The following is a 23125-nucleotide window of genomic DNA, read 5'->3' as shown; positions in this document are numbered from 1 at the left end:
AAAGCAATGTGTAAATCCCCAAGAAAAAAAAAATCTTGAAAATGTTGTTCAGATGTTATGGTTTCATTCTAGATTTTTCAGATTCATTCTTCCTCCCCAGCAGATTGAAAATAAAAGTAGAATCAAATGAATGAATATTGGTATTGTAAAACGTTTTTTGCATCTTGAAGCTGAAGGCTAGCAATAGCTCAATTTGTGGAATTTCTTTTGTAAGCCTTAAGGGGCATCTTTGCGAGGTTGTTGAGTGCTTGATAAAGATATTGTTGCTGTTTAATTGAAATAATATTCATGTTTAAAATTCTGTTTTGCTGCTGTATCAGAAGACAGAGTAAAACTATTTAAACCTGGAAAACAGTTAGTTTCCTCTTAATTTTAGCAATTCAGGTATAATGTCTGTGCTATAAAATTTAGAAAAATTATATAGTTGTCAACCAAGTATACTGTGAATCTTATATTCTGACTCTGGATTTGAATAGCAGTCAGTCATCACACTGGTCATCAATCCATATATATCCGTATATCAATATATATACCAGTATGAAGAATGAGCTTTGAACAGGCCTTTCTAGAGTGGAAATATTTGGAGTTTGTAGTGGGTGGGAGGGTTTTTTTTTAAAGTATTAGCTTTTGTAATGAAAGTAGTAGCTACTTTTAGCAGTCAATTTTTTCAGTACCTTTCTAATCCATTCATTATGGAGTCAGCAAATAGGTCGTGGGAGTCTTTCAGAATTAGATGGAATGGGACACTATCATATATAGTTTTATGGATCTTTCAGGGCAGAAACATTTTGGAAATACATATTGTATAAGTCATAACCAACTGCTACTATGGGAGAGATTCACTCCTATGCAGAGAAGCCACACAAGTGGGTAGGAAAGAGGGCTTCTGTTATTTATAACCACAAAAAGTAACATTCAGATTCTCAACTCTCCCCAAATTGCATGCAGTGCAGTCTGAAGACAGAAAACTGTTTCTCTCATTTTTAGGGCATCTGGGAACTTGATGTAATATTGAGTAAATTCAATGTTCTGCCTTCATTTACTTCTTGCAGTGATTCTACAAAGGTCCTTGGTAATATTTCCCAAGTTTTGTCCAGGTTATCCTGTTATAAAGATACCAATAACATTTGTAAATTTACTTCTGAAAGTTTTATTCTGTGGAAAAATTTACCATCTACTGTGCACTGTTAATGCCACAAAAAGACAGCCAGTCTTCCTTTAAACATGTAGTTGTATTCTCTGCAATTACTGTTTCGCCCTTGGGGTTTCCATTCTGTGTATACAATTACATTATGTTTTCTTCAGTTGCAAACATGATTTTGCACTGCAGGTTTTTTTTTTTCTCATTAGTCCTAGAAAGCCAATATACATGTAAGATGAAATGTGTGTGCATTCGTACACTGCTAGCTCCTGAAGTTCCAGTTGGAAAGCTTATACCTCCTGCTGCAAATCTTGAAAAAGCGATGTGGTGTGCAAGCAGTCAGTTCAAACCACTGTACCTTAGGACACCTGAAGAATCCTTGTAACTGGTGATATTTAGGTATAAGGTATAGAAATAATGTAGGCTGATTTTTCAAACCCCATGCTTGAATTTAGACCTGTCAGGCAGAAAAATTTCATTTCTTTTCCGAAGTGAAAATTGCTAAGACAGAGAAGACATGAAATAACACATGAAAGAAGTTGCAGTTGAATTATTAGAGTACAGCTGTGCTTCCATACATGATGAAAAGATTTTTCTGCTAGAACTGTGTATTGGCTCTCGAAAGTCTCAGCATGGGAGTCATCCACTGTTTGCTTTCCCCATTCTCAGCCACAGTGAGCAAGCTGCATTGGCTCTGCACTATTCCCGGCCACTGCTGACCAGGTAGTTTTAAAATGCACTGCAAGAAATTAAGTCAGTCCTTTTTCTTACTTTTTCCAAGTAAGTATTTAAATGCCTGAAAAAATGCTATATGTCCCCATTCTCATTTCATATATACCTGCTTTTAAAGAGACTGAAATATACAGTCAGACCCTTCTGACTTTGTACAATAAATTTAAATAATTTTTATTGGTTTTAATTAATCGTTTTTAATAGAACTGGAAACACTTAAGAAATTGAGTTTGCATGAATTCAAATAATGCTCTTATAAGCCTCACCAATGTTTTTATTATCCGTGCATTTCCAAATCAACAAAATCATTTGGATATTTATGTACTTCCAGTTTGAAATCACCTTTTGAATCTAGAAAGGTTTGTTTTATACTTCTGGCAACCAGTTTATCTGAGCCTTGCTTTGGAATAGAAAGCTTATTTGATTCTAACTGGGAATGGGAAAGATGGAGGGGTGTGCAATTTGATATTAAAAAAACTGGGGTTTACTTTCAGCTTTTCTTAGATATTTTATGTCTAGTCACTTCTTTCACACTTCTGCCCCTCCCCTCTTCTGTAACTTGGCAATAACAATACCTGTCTCACAAGGTTAATGTAAAGGATTAATTCACTATCATACCTTACAGCAAATGTCTGTAATGTATTCAGCCAAAGCCTACAGGATAAAAATATATTCACATGCTTTATCTTATTGAAACCTTCCCACACAATGCCAAGGTATTTATTGATTATTCCCTTTCCTGTTCAGTGGGAAGAAATGCAAGTTCTGCACATGGGCCAGGACAAGCCCCTGGGTCAGCAGGGGCTGGGACCCGGCTGCCTGCCCAGCCGTCCTGCCGAGGGATTTGTGCTTGGGGCCGAATGGGAGACAACAGCACACGCTGCTTGTCACCAAGGCTGGACCCTGGTCTAGGAGAAGTGTGGCCAGCAGCCTGAGGGATGTTGCTCTGTCCATTGCCTGTAACCAATTTGGGGATTCAAGAGGGATGATGAGAGTCCATCAGTGGGCTACCAAGATGGTCGTGGCCAGGGCCCATGGCTGCAAGGAAATGGGGAGCAGAGCTTGTTAACCTGGCTCAGATGGTGGCTGCCAGCACCCATGGGAAGGCAAGCTAGAAAAGCTCCTTCCAAATGACTACCTGTGACTTAGTCTCAGAAGAAAACTGGAGTACAGAAAACATCAATGTATGCGTAGTACTTAGTCAAGTATATTCAACCAAAATACGGACAAACTGTAGTTATCTTAGCTGTCTTGCAGGTCAGGTCTCAGTTTGTGTTGTTTTCCATGTGTGTTTCTGAGAATGACATTTTCTATTAGTATCTGTAAATCCTTGTATGCTTTTCAATACTTAACAATATAAATAATTTAAGAATATAGTAAATACTCTAGAGCATTGCGCGTGGGGCAAGTTTCTGTTGTTTACCTTCTTAGATAACAACCTGCCAGCAAACTAGTGAATGTACTAGGTTGGCTCTCTTTAGCTGAACCCTGTTGTATTTATTATCCAAACCCAAATTATTAATACCAACATCAAAACTAAGGTTCCTTTTTCCATTGCCATAAATATTAAATGTCTTCCAGCTATTCTTATAAGCAGATTTCTTTCATAATCAGCTCACTGGGTTAAAGTTAGAGCAGATTTCTTCATTATCGTGAAAGGTATGAAGTTGAAAAGTTTGACTCTTTTTCTTGAAGAGTTTCTTATTTCAAAGTTTAAAACTGTGTTGTTTGTTTTTTTTTTTTCCTGTGAGGTTAGTCTGTCTATTTCAAATCTAAGTATCTAATGTTCAAATTTAATTATCATTGTGACTATGCTTCCAGTGTAATGCAGTGCAAATCCCTTTCCTTTGTTCAGCTTATTGTCTCTGTTGACTTTGCTAAGCACTTACAATAACAGCCAGCACGATACACATATATATCTTTCTAGTTACAAGCATCCCAAAACTTACAAGTGAAACAAGACGTGCTAGACATTCTTGAGTGATGATAAATGTATTAGCAAGCTGTTAAACTACTTCCATAGAACTGCATATCAACTGAGATAATCAAAATAAAGGAAAACATTCTATAAGAAAGAAAGATTAAAAAAAATTGGGTCTTCAGGCTTGGCAAAGGATGATAAACACCTTTGATATTTAACATGGTTTTTATCAGCAGTGAAAAATGCATCAAGATTTCATCAAGTTACAAGTCTTTGGAAAAAAGTTAATTGCCATATGCTCAGGAAAGACATTTGCTTTCTTAACACCTACAGTTGGAAATTTTTTTCTCACTGAGTATCGTCCACCCCCGTCTGTCCCCAAGACCTGACTTTTCTTGGTGTGCAGCACCTCCTCGGCACACGTGAGATGTTCCAGCTCCTGCTGTTGAGCTGACTGTGTACATGGCATGTTCCTGGTTCACAGGCCTAAGGGAAAGCTGTACCTTCTTTATACTGATTACCGTATATAATTGCCTTAGGCCAATTTGAACAAGCAACAAAGCAACAGATTTAAATACTGAATGTGGAATCAGAAGTAGGTCTCTGACTGGTCAAGGAGCTTGAAGCTCTTGTTTTTATGCATTGCCTGGTTCAATCCAACTTAGAATAAAGTGAGTCATATTTCAATATTGACTCCTTCAATATTGACTGATCATGAGATGTTGTAGAAGGAAACTGCCTTTTCTGTGTTTTCAGTGTTTTCTGTCTGCTTTTATACAGAATAAAGAGGAAAGCTATCTCTGGAATTCGAAAGGAAAAAATCCTAGGGCAGATGAGAGGGAAGAGACTCTAAAAAGCCTGAGATGAAAACTTGATTAGACCATGAAATGGGGACTGGCTAAAAAGCAAAAAGGCAGGTCTATGAGGCAGGGATTGAATGAGGTTTTCTTGACAATCAGGGATTTCACTGGAAACCCTGAGAGTTGGTGAGATGGTGAGGACAGAGGAGATGGATATCAACAAACGGGTTTTATGGTTCCCATGATCATCTTATAGTGGCCCTGCTGTGAGAAAAGGGGTCAATAAGGAAAACCCTGGAACCGGCTACACAAAGTGTAGGAAAAAGAAAGTTAGGAGTGGGGTGAGGAGACACAGCTTGAATAAAACAAGCCACAGCAAGAGAGAAAAGTCTGCTCTTATTAGGCCAATTGAATGCTAAAACTGGATTCTGTCTCTGCCACACAGCCCCTGTGTGATACAATGAGGTTAAACTAACATTCCACAGGTGATCAGTAATTGTGTTTGTTACTCTTCAGACATGCAGTAAATTAATCCACAGTCTGATTTAAGAAATGTTCCCAAACAAGGATGAGAGTTCTCTGAACATGCAAAGTGCTGTAGAGCACCTAATTAAATGAGTATCATATTGAGTGTAAATTTTTATTTAATATCTTGACTTCAGTCCTTTGTCCAGAAAGCAATCATAATCTTTCCTCTTTAAAGTGATGTTGTGAGGAAATTTAATGTATGTACAGATGCAGAGGGTCTAGTAATCGTAGTAAATTTGTGTATTTGGGTCTGGAGGGAAAGCAAGAGTGCTTATTTTCATTACTAGAACAATAGATTAGTTGCAAAAAAAGCCTGATAAGTTTGGAGACACAAACTGATAGCAGCTTCCCCAGAACTAAACCAGTTTTTGCCCTGCAGGCTTCTCTTTTTTTTATTCAACTGTATCAGCCAATCTAATAAAACATAAGATTTTCTTCTACAAACTTTGACTTGGTTATATCTGTCGACCTGCGACAACACTACTCTGTGTGTGTGTGTATGTGCACTGTATATATGAAACAGTAGATTAACTGCAAAACTGTGAATTACAAAGGAACATTACCTGGAGACAGTATTTAATTTCATAAGGGTATGTGTTTCTACATATGTACATACAGTATACTACACTCCCGATAAACAAATCATAATGTAGTGAAATTTGAACATGTTTTTATGCATAGCTGATGAAAGCAGGGAAAAAAAGGAATTTTTAAATGATCTGCTTGATCAGTGATCAAGGAGTTTATGTCAGTGATGGAAGATGATGTTATGGTTTGATTTGGACTATTAATTACTATGTCAGCTGGATTCTGAATGATTAAATCTCCTGTTTCCATCCCTCACTGAAGACTTTTTCAAATGGAACAGCTCAGGCCCTGTTTTGTAGAATTTGGTTCTGGGATAATTTGGGCTTTGTTGTCAGTGGATGCTGTCTTACCTTGGTGTCTAAGTACCGGTAGAGGGAGACAGTCCTTATATATATGTTTTGAACATTTCCTTTTGGCTGTCTTCGGGCTTCCGTATGCACAGTTGCAGTGGTTTTGGATGGCCTTATGAAGGCACAACTGCAGAGAGAGAAGTTTTCAGCTCTTATTTCTTGAGTTCTGCTATGGGGAACCAGTTACCTGAGATTTGGTGTTGCGCTCTTTGGTTGCTTTGTTGGATCATTGCTTTGTTGGCTGTGTCACCTGGTCTTGCGTTAGATCTTGTGTTATTTTTGGCATATGTATTTGCTCCTCAGTAAGTCAAAAAACTTTTTAAACGAAAATGTAAGTATTAGACTCAGAATATACCTGAAGTCACCATTTCTAGTCATCATTCTGGTATCCACATGTGAAAATATCTATCTTACTAAAAGTCAAACATAAAAGCTAAAAGGAAGTTGGGCATATTGCATTGTTCAGCTATGTTCTTCAAGTACAGCACCAGACCAAGGCTGGGTGAAGCTGCAGCGAATTGTTGTCTGCTGCGTCTCCTGTGCGCAGCACCAGAGTTGTACACACCTTTGCTGTTGGCACTGCTTAGCCTCTTTGATCTAGTAAGAAGTCTTTTGAATGCATAATTAAATATGTGTTGTCAAAGAGTAATGAGATCTCCATCAGTATTAGATTAAAAGCCTAATCATATGCAAGCCAAGACCCTTGTTTTAAAGGGGGGCTGAGTTTCCAGACACGTCCGCTCCACTGTTGCACATAACTCTGCTGGACTGTGAAAGCTGCCAGCTGCCACGAGAAGAGAAGTGAAGCAAATAGCCTGGCTGGGATGACAAGCTGCAACAGGTCTTCCTCTGTAACATCCCATCTGACAGCCTAACAGGAGTTTGGGAGGAGGGAGGCAGATACTCCGTACCATTAGTCTGTGCTAGGAAACCTCCCTTGCTCAGCCACGTTGTTGAGGGACAGACAATTTTTCTGATATTATGAGCTATTTGTTAAAATGAAAGCTGACACGCACTGATACTGGGTGTGACTTCCCTTTATGCAGAAGTCCCATTATGAAATACTTGTTATTTTATAACAAGTGACATTTTAAAGTGCTCTTGCCTGCCCTCTAACATTACAGATCTTTTTTTTTTGTAGTTTGGCAGTAGGGCTGGATTTTTTTGAAAAAATGTGTGTCTTCTGAAGGTATTTGGTATGGGAAAATACTGGCTTCTGTTGGAATTTAGTGTTCATTTTTAAGCTGTCCGGCCAGTACATGATTCATGTATATTTGCAAACAGATGTTTCACAAGTATATGCTTCGCATTTGGTAAAGTTTATATATTACAAATGGCTGAGAAGGAGGTACTAATGGAGTACAAATTTCCCAGAACAGCACACTAGGACTGAGCCTTCTCACCTGTAGGAACACAGCATTTGGGGTTATTTTCTCCATCCTCAGTACTGACGCTGTCATGCAGTACAAATCCAGCATTTGATGAACTGTATAATTTTTAAACAAAAAATGTCTAATCTGAAACAGGAATGATCTGAACACGGTATTTTCAAATGTTTACTTAGGGAATATTACATCACCATGGTGAAATGGGTAAGCAACACCAAAGCTGTGGTGAGATGGTTAAACAGACCTCAGAATATCTCCATCCTTACGGTTTGTGAAACCACAACTGGGGCTTGCAGCAGGGTAAGTCAGATTTTTTCCTAAGCTCCCTTTTCAAGGTTTCTTCCTGCATTTTGTTTTCATATTCAGAAAAAGATTTTTGGAAATCAGTTTGCAGATGCAGTGGTTGCAAGCTGAATATAATTAGTCAACAGGGAGGAAATAGATGTGAGAAAATTCCAAATCTGGTGAAATGATTTCATGCAATTAGCAACTTTGAGTGACATTTTCAGAATTACTAAGCTTTGTTCATTCATTAACTTCAGTGGAAACTGCAGTTGCTGAACATCTTGTACTTTGGGTATAGCTAGCACAGTGACAAGCTTATCTTCCGTCGGATATTTTCAGCTGCCTGGTTTCTCCTCTCTCCCCCTACAGAGTTTTATTTCAGATCTTTCTATCTCTCTCAGCTTACATATGTTTAAGAAAAAACATGTAAAATTCTGATAATTCCTGCAAATTTGATAGCAGAATTAAATAACTTTAGAAAAAAAGAAAATTGAAAAGCAATGGGAATATTCCATTTTGAACGTAAGTCAAGCTGAAATACATTTTTCTATTTGAATCCAGCCACATCCCACCCCTTGACCCAGACGTTGACTTCTGACACTGCTGCATTACATCTCTCCATTTTCACAGTCAGTCTTTCATCTGGAATGTAGTTGGCCAGTTTCCCATTCTGAGTCACAATCTCTTCCCAGAACCAGCTAGAAGTATAAATATTTTCTATATGTGCTAATATCAGTACCAACAGATGCTCCAAAGTAGAGGGTGTAATTTGGCAGTGTAAATGGTTATGAGTGATTAACATAAGTCTAAGTTTGTCCCCTGAGTCAAAAGGATCCCATCAGTGTCTGCTACTGAAGTCAGTCATGTGAAAGTGTTAGAGATGATTTCTGAGCTTGTCTGCTTCTTTTGCTACATAGTGCAGGTTGCTTTTCCTGACTCAGAAACTGCGAATAAATCCCCAGACTATGAATTAAAATTGTGAACATGGAGATTTGTTCATTGGGTTGCTTTTTACATGGTTCCTGCAAGCCTTGTGCCCTTTTATTAAGAAAGTCGGTCAGGAACCACTGTGAGCAGTCGCTTCTGAAAGGAAACCCTTGTGTGCTCCAAGGTCAATTGGACTTGTCTGAAGTAGGTGTCCAGGGAGCTGTAACCCAGGACGTAATATAAAAGAGAGAGAGATTGAGAAGTCCCACTCCAGAAGAAATAAAGTTCAGGAAAGGACCTTGCAGGTGGGTGAGGGAGGATAGCGATGCAGTGTCACCGTAGCGAGCCCAGCTCAGACAGGGCTCAGGCTTGTAACGCTGGACAGTTCCTCCGCTGGGATGAGGTGATGCTCTTAAATTCAGTAATGGACGAGGAAAGGCCATATTGTGAGAGTTTAACATTGTATCAGACCATTTGCTTTCAACTGTAAACCTATCATTTTTTAAAATTTTTTTTAGCATTTTGCACATGTTCTCAATTCCAAAAAGTACTGTATAAAGCCAGCTGCTACAGTAGCTACAGATTTTTCATTTTTCAGGCCAGATATATGTAAGATGCTTCTATAGCTAATAAATTTTCATGACTTCAGTGCGACTGTGACAATTTACAACAGTTGACGTATATTCTATATTTTTTTCCAACAACATGTGCATGGTATTTGGTTTTTTTTTTAGATGGCATGATGTGAAATATAAGTGTGACCAATAAAAACCAATTGTTTGCATTTTTTTTTTCTCTTCACTAATGCCAGACTACAACCCATTAAAGCAAGGGATTGTGATTTGAAAAGGTCTCACACTTTGAGCTTGATGCTGGCTGTTTGCCCAGTGTTGATGAAGGACCTAAAATATCCAGTTGTCAGATGATGCCTAGAGGTAAAAAACAAATAGAACTGCCTGCATAAAGCTTCTTGATAGCTATTCAGAAAGGTCTGAAAAAGGCATTCTTAGGTCCCCTGTGGTGTTCTACCAAAAACTCTGAATAAAGCAGCTGACTTTGTAATTAAATTATCATTTGTTTCACTGTAAGTGCCAATGAAGAGATGTGAAGACTAGAACACAGCAGCAAAAAAACCACGAAATAGCTAGAGACCTTTTGCTGAATGTGGGAAATAGTTTTGATCTATAGGTATTCCATGAAAACAATTTTTTTTCTTTTTTAGAAATATGAAATGCAGTCAGACCTGTGGCTTCCTAAACAGGTATAGTATAAATGCTGTTTCTGGGTGTATAATGTGTAATTGCTTCATTGACATTTTTATTTAATTATATGTTATTTTATAAGCGATTAAAATCCATTTGTTTTAAAATTGAATACTTTTTAGGTTCCTAAATTAATTTAACAGCCGAGGATTATAGCAGTATCTGTGTAAACATTCAGATGGCAGCTTGTTTCTCTGCTAGTGGGAATCCTGTCACTTAGCATCACACAAAGGACATTTCGCTATCTAGCTGACCATGTCAGTGGGGGAAAGAAATACACACTTCCAGTGACCAGTTCAGCCCTTTGAACTGAGACACGTGTCTGGGTTTCAGAGGCAATGTCCCCTTCAGTTTCCAATCCCTGCATTCAGTTAAGTAAGCACTTAGATGACCACCTGATTAACTACCTAACTCTTGGATGGTTAAAGACAGATCAGACGAGTCCCATTCCAAGCGTGACCTATATACTGTGCAGATTTTTTTCTGATTAAAAAATAACCTCACCAAATTAAACACAAAGGAGTTCAAAGATTAGAGGTCATACCGGCTATAATTGGAATGCATAAGAATATTTCTAAATTCATACCCAGAACAATATGTTGAACTAATATGTCAGCAAATGATTCCATTTTCATAGTTTCAGAAAAGCTATCCAATAAATGGATGAAACACATTCTATTTAAAATACATTTCAGGCTTCATTTTGCAATGTGCAAATGAGAAATCATTTTAAAAAATCTACGCTTTTATAGCAAGCCATTTTCCTTTAATATTTCTGTGTAAAGTTAGACATGGAGAGATGGTATCACATCAGGCTACAATTTATGGTAAGACCATGGTTCAGAATATCACTTCAATGTGCTTATTTTTTCCATACAACTTTATCAAACTCAGTGAGTGCTAAGCGTGTACTTGGTAATGTTTTGCTGAGTCCAGATCATGGAAACATTTGTTCTCCTCATCACTAGTAGGACTTATCTCTGTCATTAATTATATGTCTGTAAAGGAATGTATCCTGGAAAGTTCTGCTGCGTTAGGGATCAGACTACCAAACTTTTCATTGGGAGGAAGAGTTTTGCAAGGGCTATAACCCATGCTTTAGGACAAGATTGCACAATAGTAACTATTAGCATGAACTACATTTACCTTTAGCCACCACATTTTTGTTAATCTTAGCAGAATATATTTAAAATCTGAGGATTTTTCTCCAGTCTTACGAGTACAGCAACGACCAAAACCAAGGAGACAAAAAACCTAAGCTGATGTTTTCTTAAGAAGTTTAATGGAAAGTGTGACAAGCTAACACAATCTTAAATTTATAGAATGAAGAACCAGTTTTCTCCAAGGATGGCAGTAAGTTCTTCATGACTGTCCCAGTGAAGCAGGGAGGCCGGGGCGAATTTCACCACATAGCCATGTTTATTGTTCAGGTAAGGTTTTGGTTCAGGCTATTTTTAATATCCTAGTGGTCATCTAGGACTTTTACTGAGGACACACGACCCAAGCAAAGGCTTGCACTTCAGTAGAGTCTGAACACTTGTGTCGTGATCATTTGTCCTGTCCAGGTTGTCACTTGGTGCAGAGGGACATATTTATAACTTCTTGCAGCATAAGTGGAGCTCACTCTCTTTTTTTAGACCTCTGCTGTGGTGGCACAGAAGGTCTGTAAATGAGAGGTACTTCCAAAGTATTCTCTCTGGAAGATTTCATGTTTTCTTTGTACCTCTGCAGACAAGCAGAGATGTTTTCTTGTTAAACCCTTCTGACAATAATAATTTTTTTATAGCCACAGAAATTCAAGAGACCTGTAGAAATTATCATTTTACCCTCTTTATCTACACTGTATATGCATAAGCATAATTTTAAATGTCAGTTCAGAATATTCATAATTCTGGTCTTACACGCAACAGTAAAGGGAAGCAATAACCAAAACTTAAAATTTTGTGAAAATTAGGACTCTTTTATTACCCTTTGCAACATTTTCCAGTGGCTTCCACTTCCCAGGGTCATTGCTTTTTCTAAAGAAGAAGCTGAAAGAAGATAAATTTGCACTATGACTTTGAAGGTCACCAGTATGAAGTTGTGATGAACTAATAAAGGAAATTATGCCCTGGAACGGAACACTCCAAGGCATCTATTTAAATCGGCAGAGCATTAATCCAGGTACTTTAGCAGAGCCATATGACATAGGAGGGATTATCAAGGTACCCAAACCATCAAAATAGCAGACTTGGCACCAGGCAACTCTATTGTCTCTCTTTATGACAGCGTTCTGGTATGAACATTATTAAGTCTGAAATACGTTCACAGTATACTGCAGACAGAAAAAGGGCAAAAGAACTTTAATGAAAATTTAACCTGAAGAAGCAAGAACAAGATGCTCATTCACTAGAGTAAATATATCAAGAAAGAACCAGACAAGAAAAAAGGGATCAAAGACATGTCAAATTCTGTCTTCTAAAGAAGACAGTAACTCAGATGATGATCTGATAAAGGTATATTAATATAGTAACCACACAAAAATTCACACCAAAACAAAACTATTTAGTCAATCAAGTCTTATTTTGGTTTGTTTCCCAATATGAATAAGTATCTTTAAAATGTGTGAAATAATAATGATGTAGATCTGAAAATTAACTTGGAGCATTCCCAAGGATATTACAGATACAATCAAATTTGCCTTAAACCTGTAGGCTCTGATGTTTTTCACTACTAAAGGGCCCAGGAAATTTGATCCTAATTCAGGAAAATATTAACTAAAAGATTAAGCCCATTGCTATTCAATAAGATAATTAAATATATACCTACTTTTAAATACATGTTTTAATCCCACCAGAATAATGTTTAAAGTCAAGTTTATGATTAAGAGTTTAGTAATCTGTCCCTTTTAGGCAGAATTTGAGCCCTGAGTACTGTACAGCTCCAAAAATAAAAAATACTTCTATTTTGACCATCACCATGAATAAACAAGTCTGAATGGTATCACCAAGGACAAATTTGGCTTTAAGTATATTGCTGGTCCTGAGAAAAAGAGGAAATGTGATATCCCATGTATCAACCATTATTCATCAATAAGGAACATTCTTATGTGTGGTAATGGGGCTGATATAGAGCAATAAAAGACAGGAAATGTGTTTATATGATGTGTTTTTACACACCGCATTAATCTGATTGTCCATTATTTCTAAAGCAAACATGGAGGCATAAAAATTATATTAACCATTGCACATAATGTCTTTTGTCACATCAGATGTTTGTCACACCTTGTAAGAGCCACAGTGGCGTAACAGGTGCCCTGCAGAATTTAAAGCAGTTGGCAAATCACTGGTACCCAGATGATCACAGTTTTTTTGTGATGGAGCTCAGATAACGTTGGAATTTGGCATTCAGATTCTTCTTACTTCTCTGTACTACTCAGTACAGATATCATAGAATCATAGAATCATTAAGGTTGGAAAAGACCCTTAAGATCATCAAGTCCAACCATTAACCTAGCACTGCCAAGTCCACCACTAAACCATGGCCCTAAGCACCACATCTACCCTTCTTTTAAATACCTCCAGGGATGGGGACTCAACCACTTCCCTGGGCAGCCTGTTCCAATGCCTGACTACCCTTTCGGTGAAGGAAGTTTTTCCTAATATCCAACCTAAACTTCCCCTGGTGCAGCTTGAGGCTGTTTCCTCTCATCCTATCCCTTGTTACTTGGCAGAAGAGACTGACACCCACCTGGCTACAGCCTCCTTTCAGGTAGTTGTAGAGAGCAATAAGGTCTCCCCTCAGCCTCCTCTTCTCCAGGCTAAACAACCCCAGTTCCCTCAGCCGCTCCTCATAAGACTTGTTCTCTAGACCCTTCACCAGCTTCATTGCCCTTCTTTGGACACACTCAAGGACCTCGATGTCCTTCTTGTAATGAGGGGCCCAAAACTAAACACAGGACTCGAGGTGCGGCCTCACCAGTGCCGAGTACAGGGGCACTATCACCTCCATGGTCCTGCTGGCCACACTATTCCTGAGACAAGCCAGGATGCCATTGACCTTCTTGGCCACCTAGGCACACTGCTGGCTCATGTTCAGGCGGCTGTCAACCAACACCCCCAGGTCCTTTTCCGCCAGGCAGCTCTCCAGCCACTCCTCCCCAAGCCTGTAGCGTTGCATGGGTTTGTTGTGACACAAGTGCAGGACCCGGCACTGAGCCTTGTTGAACCTCATACAGTTGGCCCCGGCCCATCGATCCAGCCTGTCCAGGTCCCTCTGCAGGGCCTTCCTACCCTCCAGCAGATCAACGCTCCCACCCAGCTTGGTGTCGTCTGCAAAGTTACTGAGGGTGCACTCAATCCCCTCATCCAGATCATCAATGAAGATATTGAACAGGACCGGCCCCAGTACTGAGCCCTGGGGAACACCACTCGTGACCAGCCGCCAACTGGATTTGACTCGATTCACCACCACTCTCTGGGCTCGGCCGTCCGGCCAGTTTTTAACCCAGCGCAGAGCGTGCTTATCCAAGCCGTGAGCAGCCAGTCTCTCCAGGAGAATGCTGTGGGAGACAGTGTCAAAGGCCTTACTAAAGTCTAAGTAGGCAACATCCACAGCCTTCCCCTCATCCACTAAGCGGTTCACCTTGTCATAGAAGGAGATCAGGTTAGTGAAGCAGGACCTCCCTTTCATAAACCCATGCTGGCCAAGCCTGATCCTCTGGTTGTCCCACACATGCTGCGTAATGGCACTCAGGATGATCTGCTCCATGACCTTCCCTGGCACCGAGGTCAGGCTGACAGGCCTGTAGTTCCCAAGATCCTCCTTCCCACCCTTCTTGTAGAGGAGAATCACATTTGCTAGCTTCCAGTTATCTGGGACCTTGCTGGTTGACCAGGACTGCTGATAAATGATGGAGAGTGGCTTGGCCAGCTTCTCTGCCAGCTCCCTCAGTATCCTTGGGTGGATCCCATCTGGGCCCATGGACTTGTGCGCATCCAGGTGGAGGAGCAGGTCGGTGACTGCCACCTCTTTCACAACTGGGGCTTCATTCTACATCAGCCTCCAAGTGCAGGAAAGTTAAAACACAGAACCGACGCGAACGTACAGTGACAGAGAAGTAAATTTTAATGGCTTGCTTTAGATTAATTTAATCACTGAGGCTTATTTGTCAATGTTACAACAAGTGCTGAGAAATTATTGTCCTTCTTGGGCTGCATTTCTTTGACCGTACCTTAGAAAAGCATGTGTCAATGGTACAATCAAAGCAGGTTAGCAGAAGCATTTAATTAAATCTTCTTGCAAGGGGAGGTTACTGTTTAAAAGGTTACTGTCTATCATATATTATTTACTGTCTGAATGTAGAGGGCTAGATGTGTGTTTTATTGTTTTCAAATGCTTTTAGTAATTTATGAAATATTTAAAAGAAACTAATCTCAAAATGGGATTCAATCATGTTATGTATCTAGAAATTTCTTATTGGGGGGTTTTGCAACTCTAGAAAGTCTTTTTCCAACCACAAAATAAGAATTATAAAGTAACTTTAATGGATCAAGGCACGAACTTCCTGCAAGCTTCATAAATTATGTATTATGGCTGTAACCTTGAAAAATAACCATGTTTATTAGCGCTTGGCTGGGCTTTTTATTGCTGTTTCTTGTTACATTCTGTGATCTCAATATTTAAATATCTCTTTCAATAGTTGCAGCTTCTCTCTCTCTAGAGAAGAAATAGTCACTTATAATAAATCACTAATTTGTATTTTAATCATTTGTGGGGACGGCACTTAATATGAGAACCTTCCTGAACAAAGGAACCGTCACCTTAAACATATGTACAGCACCTAGCACAGCGTCCTGATTTCAGCTGGTACATGCAAGACTTGTCATAGAGTTACTACACCGTTCTTTCTTTGTGGATCTGTTAGAAAACAGATCAGTTCTAGGCACTTGTTTCAGCCTTGCCATTTCCAGACATGTCTCATAGGTGTCCTTGAGCATGTTCTGCTTCCTAGTTGTTGCTGCTGTTGATGTAGAGCTCAGAGTTTACAAGGTATGGTTCAGAAACACAGGGATTAAAAAAAAAACTCTTTGCCTGTATTACTTTTTGTTGGCCACATAACCACTGAGGCCACTGAGATTAGGTATGGACTGGTGCTCCACATTCACAGGGCACAAGGCCAGAAAGCACCATTAAATCCTCCCTCTGACCTCCTTTGTAACTCCAGCTGCTCAGTTTCATGCACTAAAGCTGAAATACAAGCTGAAGTATCACTTCTTTTCTTTACAACGTTCGTCTTCAATTTGAAAACTAGGAATTTTTGTATCCAGGCCAAGCATCATAGCCCTAGTACAGAAAAAACACTCTTCGAGTATGTTCATGGCTGAAGTTTTAGCCTTCAGAAGCCTAAGCAAGAATTTTACCTTTTGCACTAAGAAGCACTCTCAAGTGAGCTTCTCAGTCTTCAGGTTTCATTGTTTTTAACCTGTGGCTGATGAGGAGTCTGCTGCAGCTTCCAGCCAAAGAGTTTGGGTTTACCTCATGGCAGATATGCTTTGCATCCTGATGTTTCTGAATTCAGTTCCTGGTGCATTGGCTGAGAAAACTGCCATCACTTTCTTTGAGAGAGGTTTTGAATTTCCCCTTGTAGCAGTTATTTTCCTACGCTCACACTGGGATAGAAACAATTTATGAGAGGGAACAAGGGATGTTCCCCAACTTGTAAGCATTTGGTTGAGTTGCCAAAATTTGGAGGCTACTCTTAGACTCTCCTTATAGACCCTGGGTAAAGAGAGGCTTCTTCAGAGTGCATGGTGGAGCAGGAGCTTTAACTAGGTTTAGATCCTGTGAACTTCTGTGTCTGAGTTTGTGCAGTGCATTTCTCGCAGAGGTTTGCCTGCCTCCTCGGATGATGTTGGTGTTGGTGTCCTGTCTTGGTACAGCATCTTTGCAGTAATCTTTGCTCAGTACAAGCATGTGATAAACATGAAAGCTTGGTGAGCATACTCTGGTGCAGAGTTTTGGTTACAGGAGTCTGACTTAGATTCCCCTGCTATGCCCCTTTAAAGGAAAAGAAACACTAGGAGAAATAAAGCTTGAAGTATAGGGCTTCTATTGTGTGTTGGCATGTGGGCAACTGAAAGAAAAGTTGTGATGGAAACTGAGATGATTTTCATGACTTTGAAATGTTTATATATGAGAGGGAAAGGATACTTGAAGTTCAGGCCTGTCAAAATGTGAGGTTTGTGATTTAAAGATGTTATGTTGCATATTAAAGTTTAAAAAGATGTAATCAGTAATGACATGCAGACAAAAAAATGTAACAAGAAAGGTGAAAGTTAATATTTTCCATCTCTTTCCAGGCTAAAAGTGAACAAATCAGTGTGAGACACCTGACATCAGGAAACTGGGAAGTTATCAAAATCCTGGCATATGATGAAAATACTCAAAAGATGTAAGCATCATTCTCTTTGTTTATGAAAATATCTGAGTTATTAAAGTAGAATCCATTTAACTGGAAATAGAGTATCTAAAATTAAGTAACGGTATTTCTTTCATTGTTGAGCATTACCATGAATTTTACACTCTGAAGTACATAAAATGCAGTTGTCAGACAATTTATCTGCCAGTGTATTACTGCATGTGTTTTTATGCAGAGGGAGAAGGAGCATACCGTGATATCAGTTGACTCACTGTGTTTTTTAAATAAAAGAAATCAATACACAATACAGCAGTAATAGCATTTCAGTGGCCCTTTCCTGGATTCCATAAAAATCATAGTAAATTTTTACTTGATAATATCCCCAAATCTTCAGTTTTCAGGCTTGCTTGGTTGCTGCATGAGACCTCTGGACTTCGTTTGGGGATGTGATTCAATCTCATAAATTCAAATTATATAGAACAATTATTCAAACCCCTAATTTTCACCCAGATCGCTGAGAGAGAAATTTTTCCAAAGCCCATCTTAGCACTGTAGTGGGAAGGAAATGCAGCACATACTTGGTGATTTTTGGGAGCAGTGAAGAACTGACACAAAACATCTGAAGGCTTCACATAACTTCAGTGGATCTTGGTTAGTCTTCATGTATATCTGCACATGGCAAAAAATAAACAGATGTGTCTAATTCTGATTTTCTTTAAAATAAATGATCTTTCAGCGAGGACCTTTTTGAGGCTGCAGCAATGCCTATCATCTCCACTGGTACTGGAGAAATTCCCTTTCTGTCCAGTCCTTCCATTGGTTTTGAAAATATATCCATGGGGAATTTCTTGATACTTCTCCAAGGTTCAGGTGGAAAAATGAGGTCTGGATGCACTCAGCCTGCAGAGAGGTGGCAGACTGCGTGTGGGTTGTCTCAGCCGCTTGAGAGTACTTTCTTACTCTCCTTCTGCCTCTCAAGCAGAAAATTTGCGGGGATCTCATCTGGGACACACCAGGACTTGTCTTCATATTCTTGCAGCAGCCCTACTAAGCCTCTTTCCACCCACACAACCTTGTCTGTAAACCATTGCCTAGGGTACTAGCTTCTGTCTCTAGATAGAAGAAAAAGTCATTCTACAACTCAAAAAGGCTTTCGGGTATCATAAGACCTATTGTAATTTATGATATAATTTCATTGTGATCTTTTTCTACTCCTTGAATTTATGCTGCAAACTCCTGGAGTGAAGGAGAAACTTTCTCTTCTGTATTTGTAATATGCAGAAAAGGGTCCTGGTTGCTGCTGGAGCTCCTGGGCATTACAGGAATTAAACAGAAACCATGTAGTACTGTGTTCATCACTGTTTTAATATGAAATCATATAGTATCTGAAATAACTACTCTGTATACTGGGTCTAAGTTTAATTGTGGAGCTTAGGTTTATGTATAAGTATTTGATCTTCATGTATATTTGGGAATTTTTAATTTTAAAAACTGTTATTTATGACGTCTCTCACTTCTGTAAACACCACCCAAACTAGACAGTTTACCAAACTGAGTTTAACTTTGTTCATCTTTTGGGCACAGTTATTTCTTAAGCACTGAAGAATCCCCAAGAGGAAGACAGCTACATAGGTAAGAAGTACATGGGTCTGTGTTAACAGCTTCTTCATCCCAAGCCATAAGTGCTATGATGACATTCTGTGAGCTTAATTGCTGCTGTGGGGCTTGGGTAATCATTTATATTATGTAAAAATTAGTACACTTGAGCTGTAACAAGGAAAGAATCACAGTTTTTCAAAACTAAAAATGCCGATGGTATTTTACATTTTTTAAAAAACTGAGAAGATTTGGACACAAAATGTTTTTACCACTTACATCTTCACTAGTCCTTTATAAGCATCTAAAAAAGCTAAACCTAAATGCAAGCATGTAATATGACTGTATTTTTAAAAGTAGTGAAAATCTTCTAATTACAAATAATATTTATGGGGTCTAATCATGCAGTTTAAAGTGTGTAGGTAAAGCACCTCCTCCTTACACAAACTTCAGTGCTTAAATCTGAAGTTAATGAGGCTTTTTATGGTGTCCTACTAACATTGTTAGCCCACAGCACTGCTAGTTATTGGAACTCCAGTCCTGCTTTGGGCAGGTTTTGGATTCTGTCCACATTGCCCAGTTTACAGAACAGTAGTCCACTGAGTCATCTGAAAACAGTTTGCATCAGGCACAAAAGAAGACAGCGATATTTTGGCAAGTTTAGGGACTGAAACAAATTTTATCATTCTGATGAGCTAATTCTTGGTTTATCGTATTTTATTCTTATGGAAAATGTTTCTGATCGTTTTTTTCCCCAGTGTATCAACAGTGGGATCATTGAATCGTCAGTGTCTCTCATGCAACTTCTTGAAAGACCAGTGCACATACTTCAGTGCAAAGTTTAGCCCCATGAACAGGCATTTTTTACTGCACTGTAAAGGTAAGTCAAATACACAGCATGTAATAGTACCGTGTTTGCTTCTGAATTAATGTATTCCCTTGAGAAGTGCATTAGGCTGGAGTCTAACATTTAGCTCAGTATTGGATTACTCGAAGTTCTGTTCAGAGCTTATTGCAAGACTGCAAGTAAAGATGTTCTCTGTAAAAGCTAAATAACAAGTGATATCAGAAAACTGCTCCAATCCTAACCGTTCAGTCCTAGTAAAGGACACTGACTTTTAAATTTACCCTGAATAAAAATCCTTCACCAAAAAAAATGTGGAATTTATAGTGATGGTACTGTAGTTCATAACAGCTTCATTATAGTATGTATTGGGATTGATCTTGTGCAACTATGCCTAGTTAAAAAATGAGGTCCTGCTTTCTGGTAACGTCATGTCTCTATGTGTGTATAACTGTATGCATAAGGTATATCTATACACACTCACCCACATATGCATATATATATGTGTGAGTATCTACCAAAAACCAGCCATAGTTTAATGCACATAGACAGATCCTCTTTATCAATAGAATTGCAATAAATAACATTTAGCTTTTTATTGTTAGCTCCCTTCCACTAGCACTAAATGGCACCAATTGGTTTCAGAGCTGGTATGTATAAACAGAAAACTAGAACCATCTCACACTGAGAAGTTTATAACCTACACCCAGGAAATAAGCACTGATAAATAAGTAAGATTATAAAAACAGGTTCCTATAAGTAAGATTATAAAAACAGGTTCAGAAAAGCATGAGACAATCAATAATAAAGCTAGACCTGTTGACCTTGAAACTTGCAGTATTTTGCAGACGTTCTCCCAGTATTTTTGCTCAACATGCATCAGATTGAAAAGAGTAGAACACAATTCATCTGAAATACATGTGAATAGCCCATTCTATTTGCATGCATTTTTTCTGTTTCTTTTGCAACTGTACATTTTTTGCACAAAAATAAAATACATGCCTGCTTGAGAATTGAATCTATTCAAACAAACAAACTATGAATATATATTGGCTAAAATAAGGTTGTGGTTTGGGTTTTTTTTTGTGGAAGTACACCTATAATACATAGCTGATTAGAAGAAAAAAATATACCAACTGTATGGTTTATACATGGTTAAAGCTGCGGCAGAAGTTATAGAGCTAATCCTGAGGCCCTTTTCTGAGTAAAGACTGCACTAGTAATGAGCTCCTCGCAGTTTAAGCAGGGTTTCCCTTGTGCTTGACATTGTCCCTGTGGGGAAAGTCTCAGATTCCTGCAAGAGGGAGGGTTGGTAAATTGGGAAGAGTTTTTAGCCCTGAATCAGCAGTGTGCTAGGGCCCAAAAACATAGCTTCTTGTTATTATTTTAGCAAAGTATATTCAGCCTGTAATTTTTAATGTATTCCTTTGATATAAAAATGTGGATGCCAGTAGGAAGTTGCACATGAAATTGCTCACAAGCTCATGACTTTCAGTGACTTTAGAGATGGCCGTTCTCTGTTTGAGCTGGTAAGACTGTAGATCATCCTCCCAGGATTAAACCTACACTCCACTGAGTTGCAACCAGTAGACTGCCCTAAGCTGCAGGTGTTGGGCAGGGATGATAAAACACCGTCATTAAGTTTTCCTACCTCTAACATTAATGTATAGTTGTCGACTTGGGGTTATTCAGAGGTGCTGTCTTGTGTTTTGTCAGAGCTTGACAATTGCGGCAGCAGCCTGGCCCCCATGTACTGCCACAGCTCTGCAAAATGCCTGTGGTGGGGCGGATATTTGACAGTACGAAAGTTGATGGCAACATCACCATAGAGCAGGTATTAAAATTCTTCTGTGGGGAGTTGCTTGTAAGTGTACAAGGTAAACCGCTTCAAGGAGACAGATGACACCACACCTACGTGCCTACACACTTGTTTTCCAACAACAAAAAGCCTGACTGAATTGTTACAAAAGCAATTTGCCCAGAAAAGTCCTTGGGGGACTCTGGACTGGTTTGATCTATACACGTTTCAATTCTTTCACCTCCTCTTTACCCGTGAGCACCTTTATTAGGATAGTTTCTCCTTCTTAGTTACCCTCAGCCAGGAAATGTGTCTCAGCATACCAGCTGTATCCATCTCCAGAGACTGTCCTGAGTGAGGAGTTATTTCTAGCCTGGTAGATGGAGGACCAGCTCTGCAGCCTCTCAGTTTGGGCAAGCGTGTCGTTTACACTTATTTTCCACACTGCTTCTGGATTTTTCCTTTAGCACTTCATAAACACTAACAGATGTTAATCTCTCCACTCAAATAAGATACTTTGCAAAGGGAGTAATTGGTTTTCCCATTTTATACAGGAGGAAATAAGTTGTGGATTTAGTGTTAGTTATAGGAGGTCAATGGGAAATTCAAGTGCTGTGCTTAGTTCTGATGAGCTGTAACACAATGCCTGTACCACAAGTCTGTCCTTCTCTTTTCTGATCGGCTTTTTAATCTCCTGTAATCTCCCTTTTTCAAAATCTGTCATCATCCTTCCATCTTTTAGTATAACAAATAGAGCTGGCCTGGAAAATAACAATGCCTTCACCTGCAAAAACTGTCTTTCTTAAATCAGAATTCAAAGCAAAATGACAAATTCAGAAGAAGTAAAAAGAGCTGGAAAAAAACAAAACAAAATAAAGAAGAAGAGACAGCTGAAGAAATTATCTTTTGAAGAGCTAAGGCAGAAGGCTTTGATTTGTCAGCAATCTACCTGTAAGATTTTTGTCAATAGTCTCCCTTGAGGCAGAGAATGAAATGGATAAAAATCTTCAGTGGAGGCTGTCAGAGGCTGTGAATGGCATCATGCTATTTATTTCAGGTATTTAAGTTTCCCTAGGCTCATGCCATAATTAATTGAGAGAGACAACCTCCTCAGAATGGCTCAAAACACATAAATTAAGCTCTATCTCTGAACTGCTCTCAAAGGGAATCTTTTTTTCTCCAAAAAAGAGGAGTCTGAACTCCTAATTTCAGAGGCTCCATGCCTTCATCTGCCATGGGGTCCTCAGGGACTTCAGCTTTTCTGCATCATCCTTCCTAGCCCAATAGTGACTGCCTGCATGTAATTCAAACTCTTGTCTCACTGAGATAAAACTAAGTTTCCCGTGTACAAATTCACCCCCCATGTTGGGGGTGGGGACACAACATTTTCTTTTGCAAATTTACACTAGTGGGAGTCCTCAGAGCAGGGACAGCGATCCCAGCTATACTTCTGAGTATGCTGAATGTTTGGTTACCCCAGTTTCATATGCTATCTTGTGCTTTGCACAGTACTTACTAATGTGGAGAATTATTCTTGGTGCGCTTAGTTTCTCAGTGGTACAGTAA

General features: G+C 39.0%; 1 protein-coding gene across 3 annotated transcripts in view; it reads left to right on the top strand.

Annotated features, from left to right (window-relative positions):
- DPP10 (dipeptidyl peptidase like 10) overlaps positions 1 to 23125 on the top strand; it is a 562528-nt gene that overhangs the window by 514137 nt on the left and 25266 nt on the right. For all 3 annotated transcript variants that reach the window (XM_087732307.1, XM_087732308.1, XM_087732306.1), the window contains exons 11-16: positions 7625 to 7748; positions 9883 to 9921; positions 11245 to 11352; positions 17263 to 17354; positions 18906 to 18953; positions 19676 to 19797. In XM_087732307.1, the coding sequence (XP_087588433.1) occupies positions 7625 to 7748; positions 9883 to 9921; positions 11245 to 11352; positions 17263 to 17354; positions 18906 to 18953; positions 19676 to 19797 (533 nt within the window). The remainder of the gene's footprint in view (positions 1 to 7624; positions 7749 to 9882; positions 9922 to 11244; positions 11353 to 17262; positions 17355 to 18905; positions 18954 to 19675; positions 19798 to 23125) is intronic.

The sequence above is a fragment of the Nipponia nippon genome, unplaced genomic scaffold (assembly GCF_047370975.1).
Source record: "Nipponia nippon isolate SJK-2023a ecotype South Korea unplaced genomic scaffold, ASM4737097v1 scaffold_5, whole genome shotgun sequence".
Taxonomy (NCBI): Eukaryota; Metazoa; Chordata; class Aves; order Pelecaniformes; family Threskiornithidae; genus Nipponia; species Nipponia nippon.
This window is presented reverse-complemented; position numbering and strand designations above follow the sequence as displayed.